At 44.8% G+C, this 23,097-nt stretch overlaps 1 protein-coding gene across 1 annotated transcript; it reads left to right on the top strand.

The window, feature by feature from the left end:
• Positions 1-1,035: 1,035 nt before the first annotated feature.
• LOC142101719 (properdin-like) lies at positions 1,036-21,665 on the top strand. The gene is made up of 10 exons (XM_075186102.1): positions 1,036-1,268; positions 12,455-12,605; positions 14,593-14,747; positions 15,973-16,143; positions 16,326-16,523; positions 17,195-17,368; positions 18,251-18,442; positions 19,609-19,717; positions 20,188-20,327; positions 21,401-21,665. The coding sequence occupies exons 1-9, from the start codon at positions 1,205-1,207 to the stop codon at positions 20,324-20,326; spliced, it is 1,353 nt and encodes a 450-aa protein (XP_075042203.1). The 5' UTR covers positions 1,036-1,204; the 3' UTR covers position 20,327; positions 21,401-21,665.
• Positions 21,666-23,097: the final 1,432 nt, after the last annotated feature.

Raw genomic sequence — 23,097 nt, 5'->3', positions numbered from 1 at the left:
TGGACTATGAGAAGAAACGCAAACACGGGGAGAACATACAAACTCCACACACATACGGCCCTGGTTGGAATTGAACCCATAACCCCAGCCCTAAGTGGCAGCTATACTAACCACTGTGTCACTGTGCAAGCCCCGCCCACCCCAGTAAACACCACGTGACAGGGGTGTGATGATGGAATTCACATCACATCCAGCCACCTTAAGGCCGCTGACATATTGGATAACTTGTTGGACACACTGATTTTTTTATATATTTTTTTTAATACAAACTGTACATATTCATCATCATCATCATCATCACCAGTTATTTATATAGCGCCAATGATTTCGCAGCGCTGTACAGAGATCTCACTCACATCAGTCCCTGCTTCATTGGGGCTTACATTCTAAATTCCCTACTATACACACACACACACACACACACACAGACAGAGACAGACTATTAACCTACCAGTATGTTTTTGGAGCGTGGGAGGAAACCGGAGCACCCGGAGATAACCCACACAAACACGGGGAGAACATACAAACTCCACACAGATAAGACCATGGTCGGGAATTGAACTCATGACCTCAGTGCTGTGAGGCAGAAGTGCTAACCACTAGGCCACTGTGCTATAAATATACAAGTTCCGGTTGTTGGTACAATTGTTGTAGGTAAAATTCTGCAGTATGTACCCAACTTAATGTCTGGCGTGCTTGACTTCTTTTACAAACCGGCATTTATCCTCTTGTATAAGAGCGGTTTGTTTGTATATCTTCTCTAGGAAGTAAAGTAGCTTAATCATTTGTCCAAATCTTCACAATTACTTTTGTTTGTTAATTTTATCAAGAACAAATTCAAGTCAGGGTGTGACTCACTTGTTAATTGAGAATTATACTGCAGTTTTGGCATTCTTACATTAAACATATAATATTACAACACAGAACAGCATTGTCTTCTAGCCAAAATGGGAGCTTAATACAAATTAGGGTGTGGAACAAGGATATTATAAAATGATGGAGGGGACTGATGCTCTAAACATAGAAACGGCACAGCCGACACGGATAGTCCTGGAACGAGGGAGTTGGACTCATTCTGAAGATGATCTTTGGGTTGAGGGAACGCAACAGACAAGAGGAAATCTAGAAACACCTTGAGAGACGGAAAAATACACCTTTAGCGCAAATTTTCTATATAAAACACCGTCCTCTACAGCGTCGCCAAATGTCTCCCCTCTGCCTGCTCCTTCTGGTTGCTACAGGGGCAGTATTCACCTTCCAAGTTGCAGGTAGGATTTTGGTGTTTTTTTAATCTATTTTGTACCACGTATTGACTGTTTTCTATGACGCTACACTCAGAGACGGAATAAAGTATAGGCAGAAAAGGCAGATTCTTTATGCAAAGCCTGATTTGGAAGGGGTCACATCTGCAACATTAGTTTTTAGTGCAGCGGGGAACCTGGTCAGTGAGCGGCGAAGGAGGTTGCTTCCTCAGAACGTTGAAAAAATGATGTTCATAAAAATGAATTATCAATTCCTCAATCAAGTACAGCACTGCCCTCCAGATAGTACAGAGGGACCTGTGGTTGTGGAGTCCAGCGGGGACGAATTGATAATGTGTGAGGAGGAGGAAGTACACACTGTAGGGGGAGGGGAATCAGAGGTTGAGGATGAGGACGACATCTTGCCTCAGTCGAGCCAGTTTAGTTTGTACAGGGAGAGATGAATAGCTTTTTTTGTGTGGGGGCCCAAACAAACCAATCATTTCAGCCACAGTAGTTTGGTAGGCCCTGTCGCTGAAATGATTGGTTTGTTAAAGTGTGCATGTCCTATTTCAACAACATAAGGGTGGGTGGGAGGGCCCAAGGACAATTCCCTCTTGCAACTCTTTTTTTTGCCATTATGTGCTCTTTGGGGCCTAGTTCTATCTCCATCAGAGATATTCCTGCAGGCCATGTCACCGGCACAGCTATGTTAGATGTGTTAGATGTGCGCTGCATACTCTGTCTGATTTAGCAGAAGCTAGGCATTGGCCTTGATAATCAAATAGGCTTTCCATGATATTACATTGTCAGGGATTAGGCTAAACAGAGTGTCATGGTATTTGAGATCCCTACCTTACCTACACACAGCGTATACAGCGCTGCTATTTGTTCTATCATATTAATGTTTAGATAGGGTCTCTCCATATTAACACACTCCGCTTGCTCACATCACCCAGTGAAGCAAGCGCTATATAAGTGCCAACTTTTAGACACGTTAGGCAGCGTCTTTAACGAGAATACAGTATCTATATAATTGTGAGTGCTTTAAGATCTTACATGACCTTTAATCAGGCCACTTTAATCGCTGCTCTATTACAGATCTCTGTCCAGTGATCATCATGCATATTTTGGCAGAACCAATTTAAATATATAAACAGGGTCTCCTAGAATACGTACTATTTTATTTAAAGGAGTTTTAAGGGGCATTACACTCTAATAGAGAGACTCATCATTTCTGAATAAAAAAAAATGCTCTAATTCTTGTTAAGTTCCCAAAAAGAGGAACTGCCATTTTTATTACTACTTTCATTCTTTATGTAGTTCCCAAAAAGAGAAACTGCCACTTCTATTACTACGTTCATTGTTTGTGTAGTTCCAAAAAAAAGGAACTATCATGTCACGGGCACTAGGAGTCTTTACCCAGGGATCACCAGGTGATAGGCTTACCAGAGCAGTATAGGTGGTAATATGGTACTCTGGTAGCAGGGTGATCACGGAACAGGAAATAGCAGCTGATGAGATGCTCAGGAAAGTCTATGACTAGCAGCACTGGCAATATGGAAGTGGTAATACACGAGGAACTGTATGGACAAAGGACACGTGAAAGTAGTCAGTGGTCTGCGGTAGCAAGTTGTACCACTGCTATAGTGAGGAGGAATGTCCAACAGAAACGAGGGAGTGATGAGAGTCAGCGGTCTGCGGGTAGCAAGTTGTACCGCTGTCTGAGTGAAGGAATGGAATCCAAGTGGAGGTATCCGGGTAGTCAGTGGTCTGCGATAGCAAGTTGTACCACTGCTATGTGAGAGGATAATGGAACAGGTGATACTGGAAACAGGGATCAGTGGTCTGCCTTCAGCAAGTTGTACCACTGAATATATATGTGAGGAGGTGCACGGGGAGAAACTGCAACACAAGATATACACGGGCACCTTGACTTTGAACCACAGTAATATGCACAATATTAATGTATAGATAACTGAGCAATACTGCCAATATAGAAAAGTCTCTTGAAGTAGTCCAGCATAAGTTAACACAGTCAATGATGGCAATAGACTCAGCGGATAGCACACTCCAGAGGAGAACCAACACAGTCCAGCAAGGTATGCAATACACAGCACAGTCAATGAGAAGCAGGCATACCGTGGTTCAGGAGAAGGCAGTCAGACAGGAGTGCAGAGATACCTGAACGGCAGGAGGCCGGCAGGATGCGAAGTCCCTGGATGGGTGAAGCGGTGGTCTAGTAGGTGCAGCGCACAGGTAGGTAGACCAGCAGGGAAACACAGGAAAGCGTGGAGAGCGGATCAGCAGTAGATGAATAAGTCGCGCTGAGGAGTAGTAACAGCGGGTCTCTGCGGGAACACGGAGGTAGCCAATAGCAACCAGCAGGTGCAGTAACGATGGGACACAGGAGAGCAGAGTTGAACTGGAACTGTTGATCACGGAGAATAGCGGGTAGCACCATAGGCAGTAGACTCAGGGAAACACGGGAGAGTTGACAAGAACTGAAGACTGAAGCGCCCAGAGGCAGCGGATAGGAATCAGCCAAACAGTCACAATGAAACACAAACGGGTTGCAGGTTGAAGACTGTAGTGCACGGAGGCAGCGGATAGGAATCAGCAGCAGTCACGATGATGAAACACAGACGAGTTGCAGGTTGAAGACTGTAGTGCACAGAGGCAGCGGATAAGAATCAGCAGCAGTCACGATGATGAAACACAGACGAGTTGCAGGATGAAGACTGTAGTGCACGGAGGCAGCGGATAGGAATCAGCTGGCAGTCACAATCAGGAACAGGTGAATGGAAGTGAATAGGAGACTGAAGTGCACGGAGGCAGCGGATAGGAATCAGCTAACAGTCCCAATAATACATAGTAGAGTTGAAGTGGTTAGAAGACTGTAGTGCACGGAGGCAGCGGATAGGAATCAGCTCACAGTCACGATGATATAGTTGATGGTAGAAGTGGTATGGGAACCACAGGAGTAGAAGTGGTTTGGAAACCACAGAGGTAGAAGTGGTTTGGAAACCACAGGAATCAGCAGGGCTGAATAAACAAGGAAACACAGGAACACCTTCAGAGACTCATGGGGAATGAGACTCCAAGATCAGGCCACGTGGTGGTGACCACAGGTGGTTAATATAGGGAGGTTGCCTGATCTGCCAATTAAGTTAAAGGAGTATACACTGAAGTATAGAAAAGGGCTGCGCATGCGCAGACCCTCAGGATGGTGGACGGCCACGGTTCCTAAATGTCCGGGAAGAGGCACTCACGATCCGGTGAGTGACAGTACCCCCCCTTTTAAAGGTGGGCACAGAACGCCTGGAACCGGGCTTGTCTGGATTTTTGGAGTAAAACTTCTTCAAAAGGGCAGGAGCATTAAGATCTTCAGCTTTGATCCAAGAGCGCTCCTCAGGACCAAAGCCCTTCCAATGAACGAGGAAGTGGAGGACTCCTCGCGAAATTTTTGCATCTAGTACCTCGGTAATCTCAAAATCCTCCTCCTGATGAACTTGAACTGGCTGCGGAGCTGAGGGAGGAGTTGAAAAACGGTTGATAATAAGAGGTTTGAGCAAAGATACATGGAAGGCATTGGAAATCCGAAGATTCTTAGGAAGAAGAAGTTTAACACATACTGGATTGATAACTTGAATGATCCTATATGGACCAGTAAAACGAGGGGCGAATTTCATAGATGGAACCTTCAAACGAATATTTTTGGTAGATAACCAGACACGATCTCCAATTTTTAGTGGTGGAATAGCCCGCCTCTTCTTATCTGCGAAAGACTTATATTTATTAGATGTCTTCTTTAAACAGGTTTTGACCTGAGACCAGATATTTTTGAAGGTTTGACAAGCAGTCTCCACCGCAGGAACTTGGGTGGGCGGGAGGGCAGGAAATTCCGGAAAAGACGGATGGTGACCGTGAACCACGAGCACTTGACTTTTTGAAGATGACTCCTGAGATCCATCTTCAACGTCCGATGACGTCACGAACGCCCGATGAGGAGGACGGCGTTCAGACTGAACCTTATCACACAGATTCGTAGATGAAGGATCCTGTGGAGGAGGCCCTGGTGGAATAGACGAATGCTGTCTTTTGAATGAAACCACTTGAGAGAGGCAACGATGATGACATTCAGCTCCCCAAGATATAACTTGAGAAGTGCGCCAGTCAATCTGGGGAGAATGACACTGAAGCCATGGAAGGCCTAGGACAATCGGACTTGTCGTAACAGGAAGAATTAAAAACGAAATCTCTTCATGGTGTAACCCACCAATCTGAAACCTTACTGGAGACGTACTCTGGGTGATGAGACCATTGATGAGACGTGATCCATCCATAGCAGTCACAGTAATCGGTGTTTTCAAAGTAATCACTGGTAGGGACCATTGATTTACTAATGATTTGGAAATAAAATTTCCTGCTGCTCCGGAATCAATCAATGCCTGTGACTCAAAGGCTTTGGTAGCAGAGGAAATCGTAACATCAAAAGTGCAGGCTTTTAATTTCGTAGAAGATGGCGAGGACTCCAGGAACCCTAACCTTATCTCCCCAGTATTGGTTAGAGCCCGGCATTTCCTGGGACAAGAATTGAGCATATGCGTAGAATCGGCACAATAGATACAAAGTCTATTCTTTATTCTTCGGTCCCTCTCCTCTAAAGTTAATTTGGAGCGACCTATCTCCATGGGTATCCCCGGAGATGAAGCTGGGTGAAATTGAGGATTTGAGAGAAGAGGTGTTTTAACCGAAGTTGTTTTCTCAGGTTCTCTTTCACGAAACCTCAGGTCTACCCGATGGCAAAGAGAGATCAAATCTTCTAAAGAGGAGGGTAGTTCTTGTGAAGTCAGTGCGTTTTTAATTTTATCGGAAAGCCCCTGCCAGAAGGCGGCAACTAGTGCTTCAGTGTTCCACTGAAGTTCAGAGGCTAAGATCCTAAATCGAATGACGTACTGAGCCACAGTGCGAGATCCTTGGCGAAGACGGAGAATGCTAGATGCAGCGGAAATAACACGACCTGGTTCATCGAATACACTTCGGAACGTGGAAATAAACTCGGCACTATCCTGTAACAATGGATCGTTTCTTTCCCACAGAGGGGAAGCCCATGCGAGAGCTTGTCCAGAAAACAATGAAATAAGATAGGCCACTCTGGAACGATGGGTAGAAAAATTTTGAGGTTGGAGCTCAAAATGAACTGAGCATTGAGTAAGAAAACCCCTACAAGTTTTGGGGTCCCCGTCGTATTTTGACGGAGTAGGCAGGTGAAGCGTGGAAGCTGTAAACACCTGGGATGGCACTGGGGAAACGGAGGAAGGCACAGGAGCATCAACAGTGGTTGTGGCATCTTGCACAGACGGTCTTTGGGAGGCTAACGCCTGGTAACACCGCAGTAAATGCCGTTGGCGAACTTCCTGTTGCTCAATACGGGTAACCAGATGCCGCAGCATCTCTTTGGCGGTAGGTTCCGTATCTGGGTCTGTCATGGCCTGATCTTACTGTCACGGGCACTAGGAGTCTTTACCCAGGGATCACCAGGTGATAGGCTTACCAGAGCAGTATAGGTGGTAATATGGTACTCTGGTAGCAGGGTGATCACGGAACAGGAAATAGCAGCTGATGAGATGCTCAGGAAAGTCTATGACTAGCAGCACTGGCAATATGGAAGTGGTAATACACGAGGAACTGTATGGACAAAGGACACGTGAAAGTAGTCAGTGGTCTGCGGTAGCAAGTTGTACCACTGCTATAGTGAGGAGGAATGTCCAACAGAAACGAGGGAGTGATGAGAGTCAGCGGTCTGCGGGTAGCAAGTTGTACCGCTGTCTGAGTGAAGGAATGGAATCCAAGTGGAGGTATCCGGGTAGTCAGTGGTCTGCGATAGCAAGTTGTACCACTGCTATGTGAGAGGATAATGGAACAGGTGATACTGGAAACAGGGATCAGTGGTCTGCCTTCAGCAAGTTGTACCACTGAATATATATGTGAGGAGGTGCACGGGGAGAAACTGCAACACAAGATATACACGGGCACCTTGACTTTGAACCACAGTAATATGCACAATATTAATGTATAGATAACTGAGCAATACTGCCAATATAGAAAAGTCTCTTGAAGTAGTCCAGCATAAGTTAACACAGTCAATGATGGCAATAGACTCAGCGGATAGCACACTCCAGAGGAGAACCAACACAGTCCAGCAAGGTATGCAATACACAGCACAGTCAATGAGAAGCAGGCATACCGTGGTTCAGGAGAAGGCAGTCAGACAGGAGTGCAGAGATACCTGAACGGCAGGAGGCCGGCAGGATGCGAAGTCCCTGGATGGGTGAAGCGGTGGTCTAGTAGGTGCAGCGCACAGGTAGGTAGACCAGCAGGGAAACACAGGAAAGCGTGGAGAGCGGATCAGCAGTAGATGAATAAGTCGCGCTGAGGAGTAGTAACAGCGGGTCTCTGCGGGAACACGGAGGTAGCCAATAGCAACCAGCAGGTGCAGTAACGATGGGACACAGGAGAGCAGAGTTGAACTGGAACTGTTGATCACGGAGAATAGCGGGTAGCACCATAGGCAGTAGACTCAGGGAAACACGGGAGAGTTGACAAGAACTGAAGACTGAAGCGCCCAGAGGCAGCGGATAGGAATCAGCCAAACAGTCACAATGAAACACAAACGGGTTGCAGGTTGAAGACTGTAGTGCACGGAGGCAGCGGATAGGAATCAGCAGCAGTCACGATGATGAAACACAGACGAGTTGCAGGTTGAAGACTGTAGTGCACAGAGGCAGCGGATAAGAATCAGCAGCAGTCACGATGATGAAACACAGACGAGTTGCAGGATGAAGACTGTAGTGCACGGAGGCAGCGGATAGGAATCAGCTGGCAGTCACAATCAGGAACAGGTGAATGGAAGTGAATAGGAGACTGAAGTGCACGGAGGCAGCGGATAGGAATCAGCTAACAGTCCCAATAATACATAGTAGAGTTGAAGTGGTTAGAAGACTGTAGTGCACGGAGGCAGCGGATAGGAATCAGCTCACAGTCACGATGATATAGTTGATGGTAGAAGTGGTATGGGAACCACAGGAGTAGAAGTGGTTTGGAAACCACAGAGGTAGAAGTGGTTTGGAAACCACAGGAATCAGCAGGGCTGAATAAACAAGGAAACACAGGAACACCTTCAGAGACTCATGGGGAATGAGACTCCAAGATCAGGCCACGTGGTGGTGACCACAGGTGGTTAATATAGGGAGGTTGCCTGATCTGCCAATTAAGTTAAAGGAGTATACACTGAAGTATAGAAAAGGGCTGCGCATGCGCAGACCCTCAGGATGGTGGATGGCCACGGTTCCTAAATGTCCGGGAAGAGGCACTCACGATCCGGTGAGTGACATATCACTTCTATTACTAAGTGCATTGTTTGTGTAGTTCCAAAAAAGAGGAACTGCCATTTCTATTACTACTTTCTTTCTTTCTGTATTTCCAAAAAAGAGGAACTGCCATTTCTATTGCTAATTTTTTATTTTTTGTAGTTCCAAAAAAAATATAACTGCAGCCTTAACTGCTATGTTGGTGTTAGACGTGCATCAGGTGTCCGCCATCTGTGCAGTGTTATTCAGACCAGTTGAGGGTTTTATATTGTGGCCCCGGTACCAAATTGGGTACCGGGGCCACTACACTACGCAGTCCAGATAGCTGTGCAGTGTAATTGAGACCAGTTAAGGTTTTTTTATTGTGGCCCCGGTACCAAATTGGGTACCGGGGACACTACACTACGCAGTCCAGATAGCTGTGCAGTGTAATTGAGACCAGTTAAGGGTTTTTTATTGTGGCCCCGGTACCAAATTGGGTACCGGGGACACTACACTACGCAGTCCAGATAGCTGTGCAGTGGAATTGAGACCAGTTAAGGTTTTTATATTGTGGTCCCGGTACCAAATTGGGTACCGGGGCCACTACACTACGCAGTCCAGATAGATGTGTATCAGATATTAAACTACATTCAATGTTGGGGCCAAATCCAAAATTAATTAAAATGACCTGTCATCGTCAAAAACAAGAGGTATTGACGCGTTAGAACTACACCCTGTATATGCTGCAGAGGATGTAGGAGCAGGCAGCTGTGCAGTGGAATTCAGACCAGTTGAGGGTGATATATTGTGGCCCCGGTTGGGTACCGGGCCCACTCCACTACGCAGTCCAGAAAGCTACCTCGGTCCAACGTTTTGGACTAAAAACAATATTGTGAGGTGTGAGGTGTTCCACATACACTGGAAATTAGTGGAAATGATTGTTATTGAATGTTATTGAGGTTAATAATAGCGTAGGAGTGAAAAACAAACAAAAAACTAGATTTTAGCACTTTTTATGCTTTTTTAAAAATAAATCAGAACCCAAAACCCTAAATCAGAACCAAAACCTTTCGTCAGGTGTTTTGGCAAAACAAATCAGAACCCAAAACCTCAAGCTAATCAGAACCCAAAACCCAAAACCCAAAACACTAAAAGTGCCCGGTGCACACCCTTACTATTAATAACTCGTTTACCTTACAAATATATTGCACCATTGGCATACTGTATATTCACAATATATAGCCACATTCACGATACAACTTAAAAAAACACATGTACAGTATTAAACCACATTGAACCGCTGGATAAAGTGGACATTAGTAGCGCTATAAGTCCTGAGCTTAGAGGAAAACACTTTAATCATAGTCCAATGTTAGTGGTGGAGCCGGATATAGGGCTGTACCAGTCCATGAACCTGACCCTTGGTCTCCTCACAAATAGAATTACAAATGGTGGCCGTAAAGTGGCTATAAAATTAACTATAATGTGATATGCAAAATAGCTGCAGATTATTATTATTCGGGTGTATATAAAGAATTGGAACCTTTAAACGTGCTCTATGGACAAGTAGATGCACATAAAGTATTGCAGGTTTGCAGCTCATAAATCAGCCTTTCAGAATTACCAAAGTGCCTTTTTCTGGCTATAATACACCCCTGTCTCATTCAGCGAGTCTGTAATTCTACTATCAAAGGGGACCAATCAGCCCCATCGATAAACCTCTAGATTATAAAGGATCTGTCTAAATTCCGGCACGTAGAGTACTGCCATATTTCTGTAAACTTCTGTCCCACGCCGGTAGTCGCTGACAAATAAACGGACAGGCAGCCCTGTTAGTAGCCACGCCTACTTGAGCAGATTTTATTTTTACTTAAAAGGGTTGTTCACTTCTTTTGGGTAAACCCCCTAATATATAATGCCTGCCCCCCTTGTGTATTAAATAGAGCCCCCCCACCCTCCTAAGAGTTTCCCTATCCCTGATGGTGTAGCCGATGGTGTTTTAGCTCCCCCTGCTGGAGGGCAAGGTGAGCAAGAGTAGTGTTGTGCGATTCGATCACCAGTTTAAAGGGGGTGTTACCATCACCGCTGACGGCAGCGTTTTCCCACCAAACTGTCCGTCCCGCCTGAAATCTGAACCTACATGATAACAGAGAAGCACAAACCACCCTGCGTTCCGCTTGGGCGCTCCGTCTGAAGTGGAAAGTCAAGTTAGCGTAATGGCACAAACCAGTCGGTGTTTGACTTGGCAGTCCTGCATGAAAATAAAAGGCATGTTATCATAATAGCCTAAGCCACTCCTGTCATCGTCGTTAGCTGTGGACAATGCTAAACAAACATACTCCCAACCTCTCATCTCTGCTCAGGCTTCTAACCCCAAAAGCCTCTTTAATACATTTAAATCTCTTCTAAACTCTCCCACCCCAAACCCTCCGACTACCATCAGTGCACAGGATCTTGCTTCCTACTTTAAGGACAAGATTGATAAGATCAGACTTGAAATGGTATCATCTCCCTCGACAAGGAATCAGCTCAATTCCTTCCCAGCGTCCTCTGACACCTTCTCTTCATTTGATCCCACAAATGAAAATGAACAGTCATTAAGCACAAAAATGAGTAACATTGCACCTGGGCAAAACCATGTTGCATTGGAGGGGGAGGTAAATGTAAAATGTGGGGACATATTTATAGTTGGGGTAGGACATGTCCGAGATTATCTTTAAATTCATACTTGCCAACTCTCCCGGAATGTCCGGGAGACTCCCGCATTTTGAGAGAGTCTCCCGGACTCCCGGGCAAGTGTGGCAAAATCCTGGATCTGCCCACTTTCTAGTGAAGTGGGCAGAATTAGGTCACAAACGCATCGATTCCTGGTGACGCGGATTTTGGAGGCCCGCCCCCCATGACGCCCACCTCCCTCGCAGGCTCCCGGATACCAACATTGTAAAGTTGGTAAGTATGTTTAAATTTCAGTGTAAAAATAAAGCTATCAGATATTTGTGTGCTACATGAAAAAACAGCCAGTATTTAACGTATGTGTAACATAATAAACTAATTTGCACCCCTTGTATTGTAACATGGTTTGTCGCAGTGAACACTTACTCCTTTTTCTGCCTTACTTTCTTTCTGACTCAGGCCCGTTGTGTATTTTTTAAAAAAACGCACTTAATTCAGGCATAAGCAGGACCACATTCAATTATCTTGTTGAATACAGGTCTAGGTATGATTTGCATATAGGACACTTGCGGACACAATACATTAGCAGGATAACTATAATATGTGAAATATAAAGTCTCAACAAAAAAACAAAAAACAAAATTCAGTTACTGTCACCTATTAATAAATTAGTCATTAATGAAAAAACATTAAAACAAAACTGTTTGCTTTCTTTTTTTTCCCCATCAAATTCATTTATTAGGATGTTATTAATGTCTACTGTACATAAAATGCATTTTTATAGTTGCTCTTGATTTCAAACACATGTTATAGCATGCACACACAGCCGTCATCACTAATAAGAAGCACTTACACCTCACCTGTAGCTGGTGCAAGTGATACGACAGAAAAACGCATACCTGAGAGATGACCAAAGCTTTAACCGGACGCTGCTTCGTGCTCTCGAGCTTGGCACACCCTTACTGTACATTGACTACGGGCATATGCCAATTCCCTCCGCCAATCTGCCCATGAAATCGCAGGCTGCCGGAAGTCTCCTTTGCGCTTGAAGATTAATTGCATACACTTGTGTTCACTGGCGTATAGTTCATTTCTAGGCATGTGCAGAGCAATTTAACACAAAATATAGTACATATCGGCATTTACTTTTCATAATGAACCAGGCCCCTTGTTTCATCTCTGTAGAATCAGACGATGTTCTGTGTTATGCTGAGGTTAACGAGAAGAACGGAGAGTGTGAGGAGTATCTCGATGAGGGAATTCCGGAGTTGGACTGTTGTCTGAATATCAAGTACGGCTTTAAGCGAGATGCTCATTCCCGATGCCAATCCTGCCGGTAAGACATTACAATAAGGACAGTGGTTCATCTCTGTTGGGTGGTTAGATTGTACAATAATGCTGTAAGTAGGAATCCTCTAACCGGTGTGCTCAACATTACAGTCTAATCATGAAATCAATCCTCATATGCCAGTACGCACTTTTTAAAGGGGACACGATGGGCGCTCATGTCAATGTAAAGGGGCATAGGCAAACTGAGGGGGGGGGGGGGGGTTCCTAGTGCCTGGAAACCCCCTCCAAGCCTGGGGAACTGTATAATTGAGGTGGCTGGACCCTGTCCCCGCTTCACACGGCTCTGCTCAAAAAGAGAGAGCTGCGTACACCTAACAGTAGTGCACACAGCATTGCCCATGTTTATTATGGGGATAGGAAGAGTTGGAGAGCAGCCAAGCACTGTCTAAAATTATAGCTACGCCCACATGCATGCTGGCCACGCCCACTGGCAGCGGGGTGTGGAAACCCCCCTCTACAAATCCTGCGTGTTCCCCTGAGGGGGTATGATCACATAAGTCTTGACTGTTGGGATGGTTAGGATATTAACACCACTAAACAAATCCAGTATTAATTCATATCCATGAATCTAAAAGCCAAAGAATTCAACCTACTACGACGTTCAGACCCCCCCCCCCCCCCCAATCATTTAAACTCAATCCATTTTTTTTCCCTAAAATACTGTCACTTGTGTTTTTAAATGTATATTACATAAGTGCGCTTGGAAAACGCATCTCATTGAAACTACAGGATGATCACCGATTATAGGAGGGGCCTCCTTTTGTAAATGACCATTTGCAGGATGCGCGTTAAACGGGAAACTCAACCCCACGCACCATTGAATCGAATTTAAATAATCTCATACTGCAAAACAAGAAGACAAAGGGCCTGATTCATCCAGACTTGAATTCTAAGCGCAACCCGCGTTCAGTATTATACGCACGTATTTCGAATTTGCGCACTCACAAACTCATCAAGGCTCGGATCTCAAGATCCGTGCACTAATGAATTCAGGTTCAGGTCTGTTCTACAACACAAGAGGCTGCAGGATATGTCCAATACCTACGTGGGTTATAAACGCACAGAAAGAGAAAACATATTAAATGAATATAGGCATTAGTTATAAAAATAGTGTTTTCTTTCATTTTTTTTCCCATCAAAACATTTATTAGGATGATATTAATGTCTACTGACCATAGAATGCATTTTTACATCGCTCCTGATTGCAAACACATGTTATAGCATGTCAACGAGACTGTCATCACTACTGATCAGGACTTAGACTAGCCCTGTAGCTGGAGCAAGAGATACGGCAGAATGACAAGTACCTTAGAGATGCCCAAAGCTTGATTCCGGAGCGGCTGCGTGCACTTGAGCTTGGCAAGCCCCTATTGTAGCTTGACTACGGCCAAACGTCCCTTCTCTGCCCCGTACTCTTGCGTACGGACACGCAGCGGACAGGGCTGCGCTTACTGGCGCATGGGCTGTTTGTTTGCATGCACAGTTTAATTTTGCATATGATACACTGAAAAGCAGATACGTGCCTTCAATAATCAGGTCCTAGGTGTCATGTTCGTCTGAAATCTTAAAGGGGTCTTCCACCGTCAGATTCAATTAATTAATTAGCTGTTCTGCAACTTTTACCAAATACATTGCTTTGCATTCTGTATACATTCTGTGCTTTTCAGCAATATCTTTCCCTATACTGGAAGGGTTATCCCCGTTGCTCCGGGCTACTACGCAGAGCTTTGCTGCATTGAATTCAGTTGTATCCTTATAGCAGCTTTTGTGTTGTATCCCAAAATCTGAAAGTGGAACATCCTTTATACCACCGAGATGTTCCTTCTAGACAATTGCTGCCTTTAACAGGTTGGATTAAGTGGGTGGCGCCTCCTAGTGGTGCCAACAGGTAGTGCGTAACTAGCCAGAGGGTAAAGTTTGCCCTTGTTCATACTTTCTCCATGTACCCAGAAGACTCTCTCTCTGTCTTTCAGGCCAGCGGAATGGACCGAGTGGGGCCCTTGGAGCCAGTGTTCAGTGTCATGTCATGAAGGGGTTCAGGAGAGACGACGGATCTGCATAGGGCAGGGAGACTGCGAGGGAGACGGTGTGGAAGTCCAGTCCTGCACTCTGCAAAAGTGCTGCGCCGGTGCGTATTGGGGAACCGGGAGCGTACTGAGAGAGGGGCCTTGTCTGGTCTTATTCATACTTACCAACTCTTCCCAGGAGGGGAGGTCAGGTGGTAAGTGAGTGAGGGGGCGTGGCTGTGAAATCGCTTCACAGTGGTTCCGCCCCCTGCTATGTACCGCTAAGATTCACATCATCTCGTAGTGGGTGATGACGCCAATCTAGTCATTAAGCCCCGCCTCTGCTGGAATCTGGGAGGTTGCCTGCTCTTCCGGGAGTCTGAGGGGACCCCCCTGAAATTCGGGAGCCTCCCGGACTTTCCAGAAGAGTCGGCAAGTATATTTTATATATATATAGAAACTTTAGCTTTTTTAGCTTTAAAAAATAAATTCAATGTGTCAAAAATTGTTACAAATGTCTTATAACGTTAATGTTTATTATTTGTCAATTGTAATTTACAAACAAAAAATAAAGTAAAAAGTACACTGTAAACTTTGCATCCCAAAAAATAATAATAGGAAAAATAATATTTAGGTTTCCGTCCTATGAGTCTGATTTAGAGCAGGTTGCAATTGTGTGACCCAACATTAAGCAGAGAATTTGCAAAAAAAAATGTGTGTCTCTTGAGCTCCACGTGTCCGAAGATCAGTGTGACTCAAACTTTACGGTAAATGAGCGGCCGCATCAAAATACGCTTTAAGCGGCCTGAGTAAAAATAAGCCATTCAACTTGAAGATGATGGCTGCCGTTTTAAAAATAATTAAATAAAAAAAAAATACGTTCCCTCCCTTCCTCTAACATAAGAAACCAGCACCAATGTTACAGCCAGGGCTTTTGCTGCTAAAGACAAGCCCCCATCATTCCGTGGCCGCGACCCCCCATCCCGCCATCACTAGAATCGCCTACAAGCCGCAGTGTACAATAGTCAGGCCATATAAGAGTGTGAAGTCTCTACATCGCCACCTAGTGATGCTACATGATCGGTGCATTGTTTCCCATAAATATCGAATAGTAGTTACTACTAATGGCACATATGATGATATAGATCCCATAGGCAAACCGAAGGGGGGGTTTTCTAGTGCCTGGAAACCCCCCTCCAAGCCTGGGGCACTGTATAATATTATAGCCACGCCCCCATGCATGCAGGTCCCACCCACTGGCAGCGTGGTGTGGAAATCCCTCTCTACAAATCCTGCGTTTTGTCCCTGGATCCCAGTTCCTCAATTATTAGTCTCCTTTCCCCTCAGAGAACGGAGGCTGGTCCGCGTGGAGTCCGTGGTCACAATGTTCCGCTACATGTGAGAAGGGACAGATTGAGAGAACAAGAGAATGCGACAACCCCAAACCATCCTGCGGCGGGAGGTGTACTGGATACAGCAGAGAAGTGCGTGACTGTTATTTGAAGCAGATTTGTCCGTGTAAGTGACTTTAGCCAGCCAAGTGCATGCTGGGTACATCTCTGAGGCGGTATAAGGGGTCTACATTCAATTATTTTTTTTCTGTATTATTCTCCCTTCCCCCAACTTATGAATTCATCACCTGACATCATATCCCTTTCCGGAATGAAATTCTGACCCTGTCTTTCTCCCCCCTCCCACAGCTCACGGCTCCTGGGGTAACTGGGGACCCTGGAAAGAGTGTTCGTCCGATTGTAAAACAGAAGGTTCCAAAACTCTGCCGGTTCAGTCACGTCAGCGACTGTGTAACAACCCGAGACCCTCCACCGACCCCCCGGGATTACCCTGCGAGGGATACGTGCAAGAAAGCAGAGAGTGCAGCGACCTTCCCTTCTGTCCGGGTGAGGCAGATATACAAATAAAGGGGTGTAGATGTATGGAGTGGAGATGTTGCCCATAGCAGCCAATCAGATTCTAGCTCTCATTTATCAACTACAATCTAGAAATTGAAAGATAGAATCTGATTGGTTGCTATGGGCAACACCTCCACTTTTGCTTTTTAGAACATTTGATAAATCTTCCCCTTATTTCTTCACTTACACTAAAATGTACCAAACAAAAAGTCTCTACAGTGCTCCACTGACATTTTCATCTGTTGTCTCCATCCTAAAGCGACTGCATAGAGAATCTGCTGTTCAGTGTAACCCCTAACAATACCCTGTTCATCTTTGAACACTGTTTACAGAGAACAGCTCCCAGGATTAGCGCTCCCATGTATTTTGACCTTTCCTGGACAATCAGTTTTATCGCTTTGAATCTTTAATTCCCTAGAATTTAGACTCCTGGGGCAGTCAGTTAACATGATTATTAGATCCTATAACTTATTGCCTTTGACACTACAAAACATAGCAAGGGGTACCAAGTTTAGTCTGACAAAAAAACAGGCGTGTCCTGGTTGTAAGCTTCAACAAAATGGAAGCTGTTTCGCTCTCAGCCTCCCCTCGGATTTACAGCCTGGGTGTTGCGTGCATTGCTGCAGAAGGTGATAACGCTATGTGGCATATTTCCGCAGTTGATGGAGGATGGGGGGCGTGGAAGAGGGAATCGGAGTGTACCGTTACCTGCGGCATCGGACGGGTGAGAGAGAAGAGGTCTTGCAATAATCCGGCTCCTCGTTATAAAGGAAGGGATTGTTCCGGATCTCCCACAAGAGATACCATCTGCAACACGAAAGTGCCCTGTCCCAGTAAGTGGAAGATTCTAAACATACTGCTAAGGGCAGATACTCAAGTGCAAACATGTGCATTAATCTTTCTGTGTTCCCCTTTAAGTGCATGGTGTGTGGGAAAATTAGCTTACACCCCTATCAGCTCAGACCATCCTTCAGCCCGCCCAGGCCACGCCCCTTCTACTGGGGCCACACCTGGATTCTGCCATGCCACTCCCTCTTTGCCAATTTAGACTACCAGGGGGGCATGCTTTTAATCAACTGGACATAATGCGCCTGATTCATTAAGGAAAGAAAAGCAAAAAAAAATATCCTGGACAAAACCATGTCACAATGCAAGGGGTGCAAACTAGTTTATTATTTTGCACATAAGATAAATACTGGCTGTTTATTCATCTAGCACACAAATACTTGATAGTTTTATTTGTACATTGAAATTTAAAGTTGATCTAAGACACGTCCTACCCCAACTATAAATCTGTCCCCACATTTTAAATTTACCTCCCCCTCCAATGCAACATGGTTTTGCCCAGGTGAAAAGTTGCTCAAATTTTTTTTGTCTTTACTTTCCTTAATGAATCAGACCCAATGAGCTTTTTAACCACCTGCATTTCCGGACTGCAGGAACGATGCTGAAGGGTGCTGTAAACTAGGTACTTTTAACGAGACGCGTTTTGCATCGTCCAGTCGCAATTTGACGCCTTTCTAGATTCTGTTTGACCAATTAATATGAAATTGTGTGGGCGGAGATTGCACTAAATAGGCGGAGTTTGGCATAAAAGTGGTTATTTAGGGGAGGGTCAGGGCGGGGTTTGTGTGAATTGGGGTGGGGCTTATTTTGTCCCATTTCTGCCTGTCTCTCATGTTAAAGGGAACTCTCGATCTATTTATTTCTCGCAGTTGACGGACAGTGGTCGGAGTGGCAGGCGTGGAGCCCGTGCTATCTAGTGAATGGTGACATTATTAGATGCCAAAAAAAAGTGGGGTTACAGCACAGAAAACGTCAGTGTCTGGGCACGAGTATCGATGGAAAGTGGTGTGAAGGAGACTACAGGGAAAATCGCAAATGCTACGATGTAGATCGGTGTCCACGTGAGTGATTTATGCCTATTTAATAGCACAATCTGTGACCACTGGATCGTGTGCACCCCTCCTAACATCAGGAAAATCAGGACTCATTAGGCCACACCCCAGATCCGTGTAAACACACCTGATCCGTTCAAGCCATGCCCATTTCTGATGAGGTCACGCCCATTTCCTGAGAGATCTTGCCAGAAATCGGGACTGTGCCATTAATGGGGTCATTTGCAAGTACGCTTATTGGTGGGTGAAATTCACATAAATGTCATTTTTAAAACCAGGACAAATGCAGCTGCAGTGTCACACCCCAAACACACCCACCGGATGTGAACAAATATATAATTTCTGCAGACGGAGACATGGAAATATGGCTCGCTCAGCATTACGTAGCTGCCTTTCCATTTTCTTTACTGGTTGGGTACATACAGATGAAGCAGAGCGGGGTTTCCACACCACGCCACCAGTGGGTGTGGCCAGCATGCATGGGGGCGTGGCTATAATTTTAGACGGTGCTTGGCTGCTCTCCAACGCTTCCTAACCCCATAATATACATGGGCAATGCTGCGTGCACTACTGTTAGGTGCACGCAGCTCTCTCTTTTTTTCAAGCAGAGCTGTGTGAAGCGGGAGCAGGGCCCAGCCACCTCAATTATACAGTGCCCCAGGCTTGGAGGGGGGTTTCCAGGCACTAGGAACCCCCTCCCCCCTTGGTTTGCCTATGTGTACACACTTCCACATTCCATACGATGTGCTTTGGTACGTTAAAACATGATTGTAGGCGCATACACACTAATGCGATATCAGACCTAACAGTCGTTTATTGTGTGATCTGCATCATTGATAATTACATAGGTGTGTACCCAGCTTAAGATAGGAGCCCTGTTGTCACTTAGAGGTAGTTGGTGCAATCTACCCGCTGGCGCTCTAAGAAATCTCAAAGAAACCTGCTCCGTCTGTAAGTTACCTGTATCTGTGTGCTATATACTAACAAGGGACATTTCTGAAAACTGGTCACTGCAATAAGCAACCAATCAGATACTAGCTCACTTTTCCAGTACAGTTTAATAATTAAAGCCAATGTTTGGTTGCTATGGGTTACACCACCATTGTGAACGTGATGCACATTTTAGGCCTGAATTTCCCTTCCTTATAGTCTTAAATATCTTTGCTGTGTTCCAGTGAAAGGCACCTGGTCGGAATGGAGTGAGTGGGGTCTCTGTTCTTCTCCGTGCGGACAATCTGAAAGGACAAGATTCCGGGAGTGTTTGCCGAAATATCCGGATTACCCGTGAGTCATTTAACCGGCACGAGGGTTGTTTTCTTTGGGGGTCATTTCTGAAGGGGAAAACGGCACATCTGAAGCACAAATACAGCTAAAATGGGCCTGGTGGCCCAAAGACCAGGCCGATTATACCAAAAGAAATTTTAAATAATTCCACAAGGTTCTGCTCAGGAGCAGCTGATTCCAGTCTGGCAGCTAGTTTAAGAAACTGAACCCAATATGGTGGCTAATATACTAAGCCACAATCTTATAGAGACACTCACTTGTTCTGCTGCTGCTGATGATAGGATGATGGAACCCTGTTTCCTGTCCTATACTGATTTCTGATTGGCTGCTCCAGATGCTAGCGTTGAAAACTTCAATAGCGTTGTCTCTGGATGTCGCCTCTCTGGTTTCTCTCTTTCCCAGAATTCCTGACCTCTCTCAGTCCATAAGTGTTTGTGTTTCTGTCTCTTACTTTGTCTGTCTCGATTTAGGAACGTGATTGAAACCACTACTTCCGTCGTGGACGTTGTGTTCTCGGGAACTCCCAGAGTGAGGTGTGATGCCATCAACGGGCAAACTGCGAAGGTGGAGGAGAAAACTGCGTGTAAAAACCTTCCACCGTGCACTTAAGGTGTGAGCTGAATGGTGGGATGTTATCATAGTGCGCAGGGCAGGGGGGCATATGCAAACCGAGGGAGGGGGGGTTTCCTAGTGCCTGGAACCCCCATCCAAGCCTGGGGCACTGTATAATTGAGGTGGCTGGGCCCTGCCCCCGCTTCACACAGCTCTGCTTGAAAAGGGAGAGCTGCGTGCACCTGACAGTAGTGCACGCAGCATTGCCCATGTATATTATGGGGATAGGAAGTCCAACTAACAACATGTACAAAAACCTTTTATTTTACATGTTAGCAATTGCTATGAGACATCATTGAAGCCTGAATAACTTCCAGCAAGAACATCCTTCCCAACATGCGTACAAACAAAATAATTTATATTTTATCTTTGCTCCAACATGCTCGGCAAAGCCTAATCCCCACTAAAGTCTCCTTAAGCGTCTGCGAATCGCTCACAAACCTCTAATTACAAGCGGTTCGTTAATTTGGCTCTTTGTTGTCATCCTCATCATCCGCTACTTACACCAGCCACTGACCGCCCGCCAATATTCAGTCGTATCTGCAGCTACGACCCAGTCTGAACCATACGCAATCGCTTGAACCTGCCCTGACTGTACAGTGTGGCGGCAACTTGTGCCAAACTAAATACCCCCCGTCATGGCATGATAACATCCACCTATAGATGCACACAGCATATGAACAGACAGATCTACGCAACAAAAATGCTCTGTGCGTTTAGATTTTCGGAACCTGACAATGGGCGACATTTCTGAAAACTGGTGCATAGTAAAAAAGGTGCTATAATTCATAGTAACCAATCATATAGTTGCTTTCGTTCTGTAAGCAGTACTGGGGGGAAAAAACGAGTTGACATCTGGCTGTTGGCTGGGGTTATAGCACCTGTTTAAGGTGCAAAAGTTAATTAATTGATGTATGTGGGGTAATTCGCATTAGTGATTAAAAAGCAGCCTTAAAAAGACTTTTCTAAAAGTCATGTTCTAGTCTGGGCGTAGTAGACCCTTGCACTTCCCCAAATCTCTGTTTTATCCAACATCTTTCTATAAATAACTGTTTAATTTCTCCTTTTCAGGATGACTATCTCCAGCGGGCATCTGACGATGTCTATACTTACAGATCCCAGAGATGAGATGACGTCGGTCTCGCTAAGATATCCCTATCAGGATCATCATATATTAGCAAACAATTATCTACGTGTTGTGTAATTGTCTTCACTATCTACAATAAATGAATATAAATCCCCACTATGCATTAAACAGACATTATATTATACTGAAATCTTATTGACTTACACAGAAATAAATGCTTTGTACAATTATTTGCAGTCAGTGAAATTATGGCATAACCTATCTGAAATATGCATTGTTCAAAAGTTATTTCTTATCAAAGTTATTGGGTCTGAGTCATTAAGAGAGCAAAGCAAAAAAAAGGAGCAAATTTGCTCCAGGACAAACCATGTTACAATACAAGGGGTGCAAATTAGTTTATTATTTTGCACATAAGTTAATCACCGGCTGCTTCTTCATCTAGCGCACAAATACTTGATAGCTTTATTTTTACACTGAATTTTAAAGTTGATCTAAGACATGCCCTACCACAACTATAAATCTGTCCCCACAATTTAAACTTACCCCCCCCCCCCCTCCTCCAATGCAACATGGTTTTGCCCAGGTGCAAAGTTACTCCTTTTTTTTTTGCTTTACTTTCTTTAATGAATCAGGCCCAATGTCTTTTATTTATAAAGCGTTAAAGCTTTACTCAGCGCTGTACATAGAGGATAATGATATAAATAAATCATACAATGACATGAAAGAGAAGGTAAAGATGGCGCTGCCCACGTGAGCTTACACTCTAAGAGGTGCAGGGAACACATGATAGATAAGGTAGCGGAATAATAATTGTAGCTGGTGGTGGAGAGCGTGTATGTATGTGTGTGTGTATGTATGTGTATGTGTGTTGTATGTACGTGTATGTGTATGTGTGTTGTATGTACGTGTATGTGTATGTGTGTATGTATGTGTGTGTGTATGTGTGTATGTATGTGTATGTGTGTTGTATGTACATGTATGTGTGTGTGTGGAATTGTTGGAGACACGGCGGAAGGTGAAGAAACAAAAGCCGAGCCAGAAACCAACTACTGACAACCACGACTGTCCTACACCATTTGCATTCACCACATTTGACCCCCCTCCTGGCTCTAGACAAAGCCTATGTTTTTTGTGCTGTCTGGGTATCACACTCGTTGCTGGATACAAAACCAGTACACTAGTTCTCCCACGTTTGCAGAAGCTGCGGCGACAACTGCTGTCGCCAAGTAAAGCCGCGGAGAGGATGAACCGGAATGGAGGAACACAACCTTACTTTTAATTTCGGCTTTTCCTTACTAATATACACGTTATCAATAGAGTTATGTTAATTCACAACGAATATGCGCTTGCAAATTATTGTTGTCAACTTGCACGCTGCCTGCTAGTGGGAAAAACTGTGCATATATTAAAGATATTCCTGATTTCCCTACTTGTAAGCTCAACATTGCACAAATAAATTCAGTTTGATAACATAGTAGTCTGAGGTTCTTCATCCCGATCACTTCCCTGTTCACTACAATAGAAGTTGTCTGGCAACCAGAACTAGTTATGATTGTCTTGCAACAATGTAACAGGCCTCCGCGATAACAGTTCATTGTGAGTGTTGCAGATAAACTGAAGGAGTTCTAGATTATCAACAAGATTGTGTACAACTGAAAACACAAATGCAATTCTGCATGTT

The sequence above is a fragment of the Mixophyes fleayi genome, chromosome 9, assembly GCF_038048845.1.
Source record: "Mixophyes fleayi isolate aMixFle1 chromosome 9, aMixFle1.hap1, whole genome shotgun sequence".
Taxonomy (NCBI): Eukaryota; Metazoa; Chordata; class Amphibia; order Anura; family Limnodynastidae; genus Mixophyes; species Mixophyes fleayi.
The sequence above is the reverse complement of the archived record's forward strand: the minus strand, read 5'-3'. Positions and strand labels throughout refer to the sequence as shown.

Excerpts from the sequence above, each read along its gene's own strand:
- LOC142101719 (XM_075186102.1), top strand. The coding sequence starts at position 1,205 with ATGTCTCCCCTCTGCCTGCTCCTTCTGGTTGCTACAGGGGCAGTATTC. Across the intron at positions 1,269-12,454 it reads ATTCACCTTCCAAGTTGCAG|AATCAGACGATGTTCTGTGT; the intron begins GTAGGATTTTGG and ends TCATCTCTGTAG. Across the intron at positions 19,718-20,187 it reads CCGAAATATCCGGATTACCC|GAACGTGATTGAAACCACTA; the intron begins GTGAGTCATTTA and ends GTCTCGATTTAG.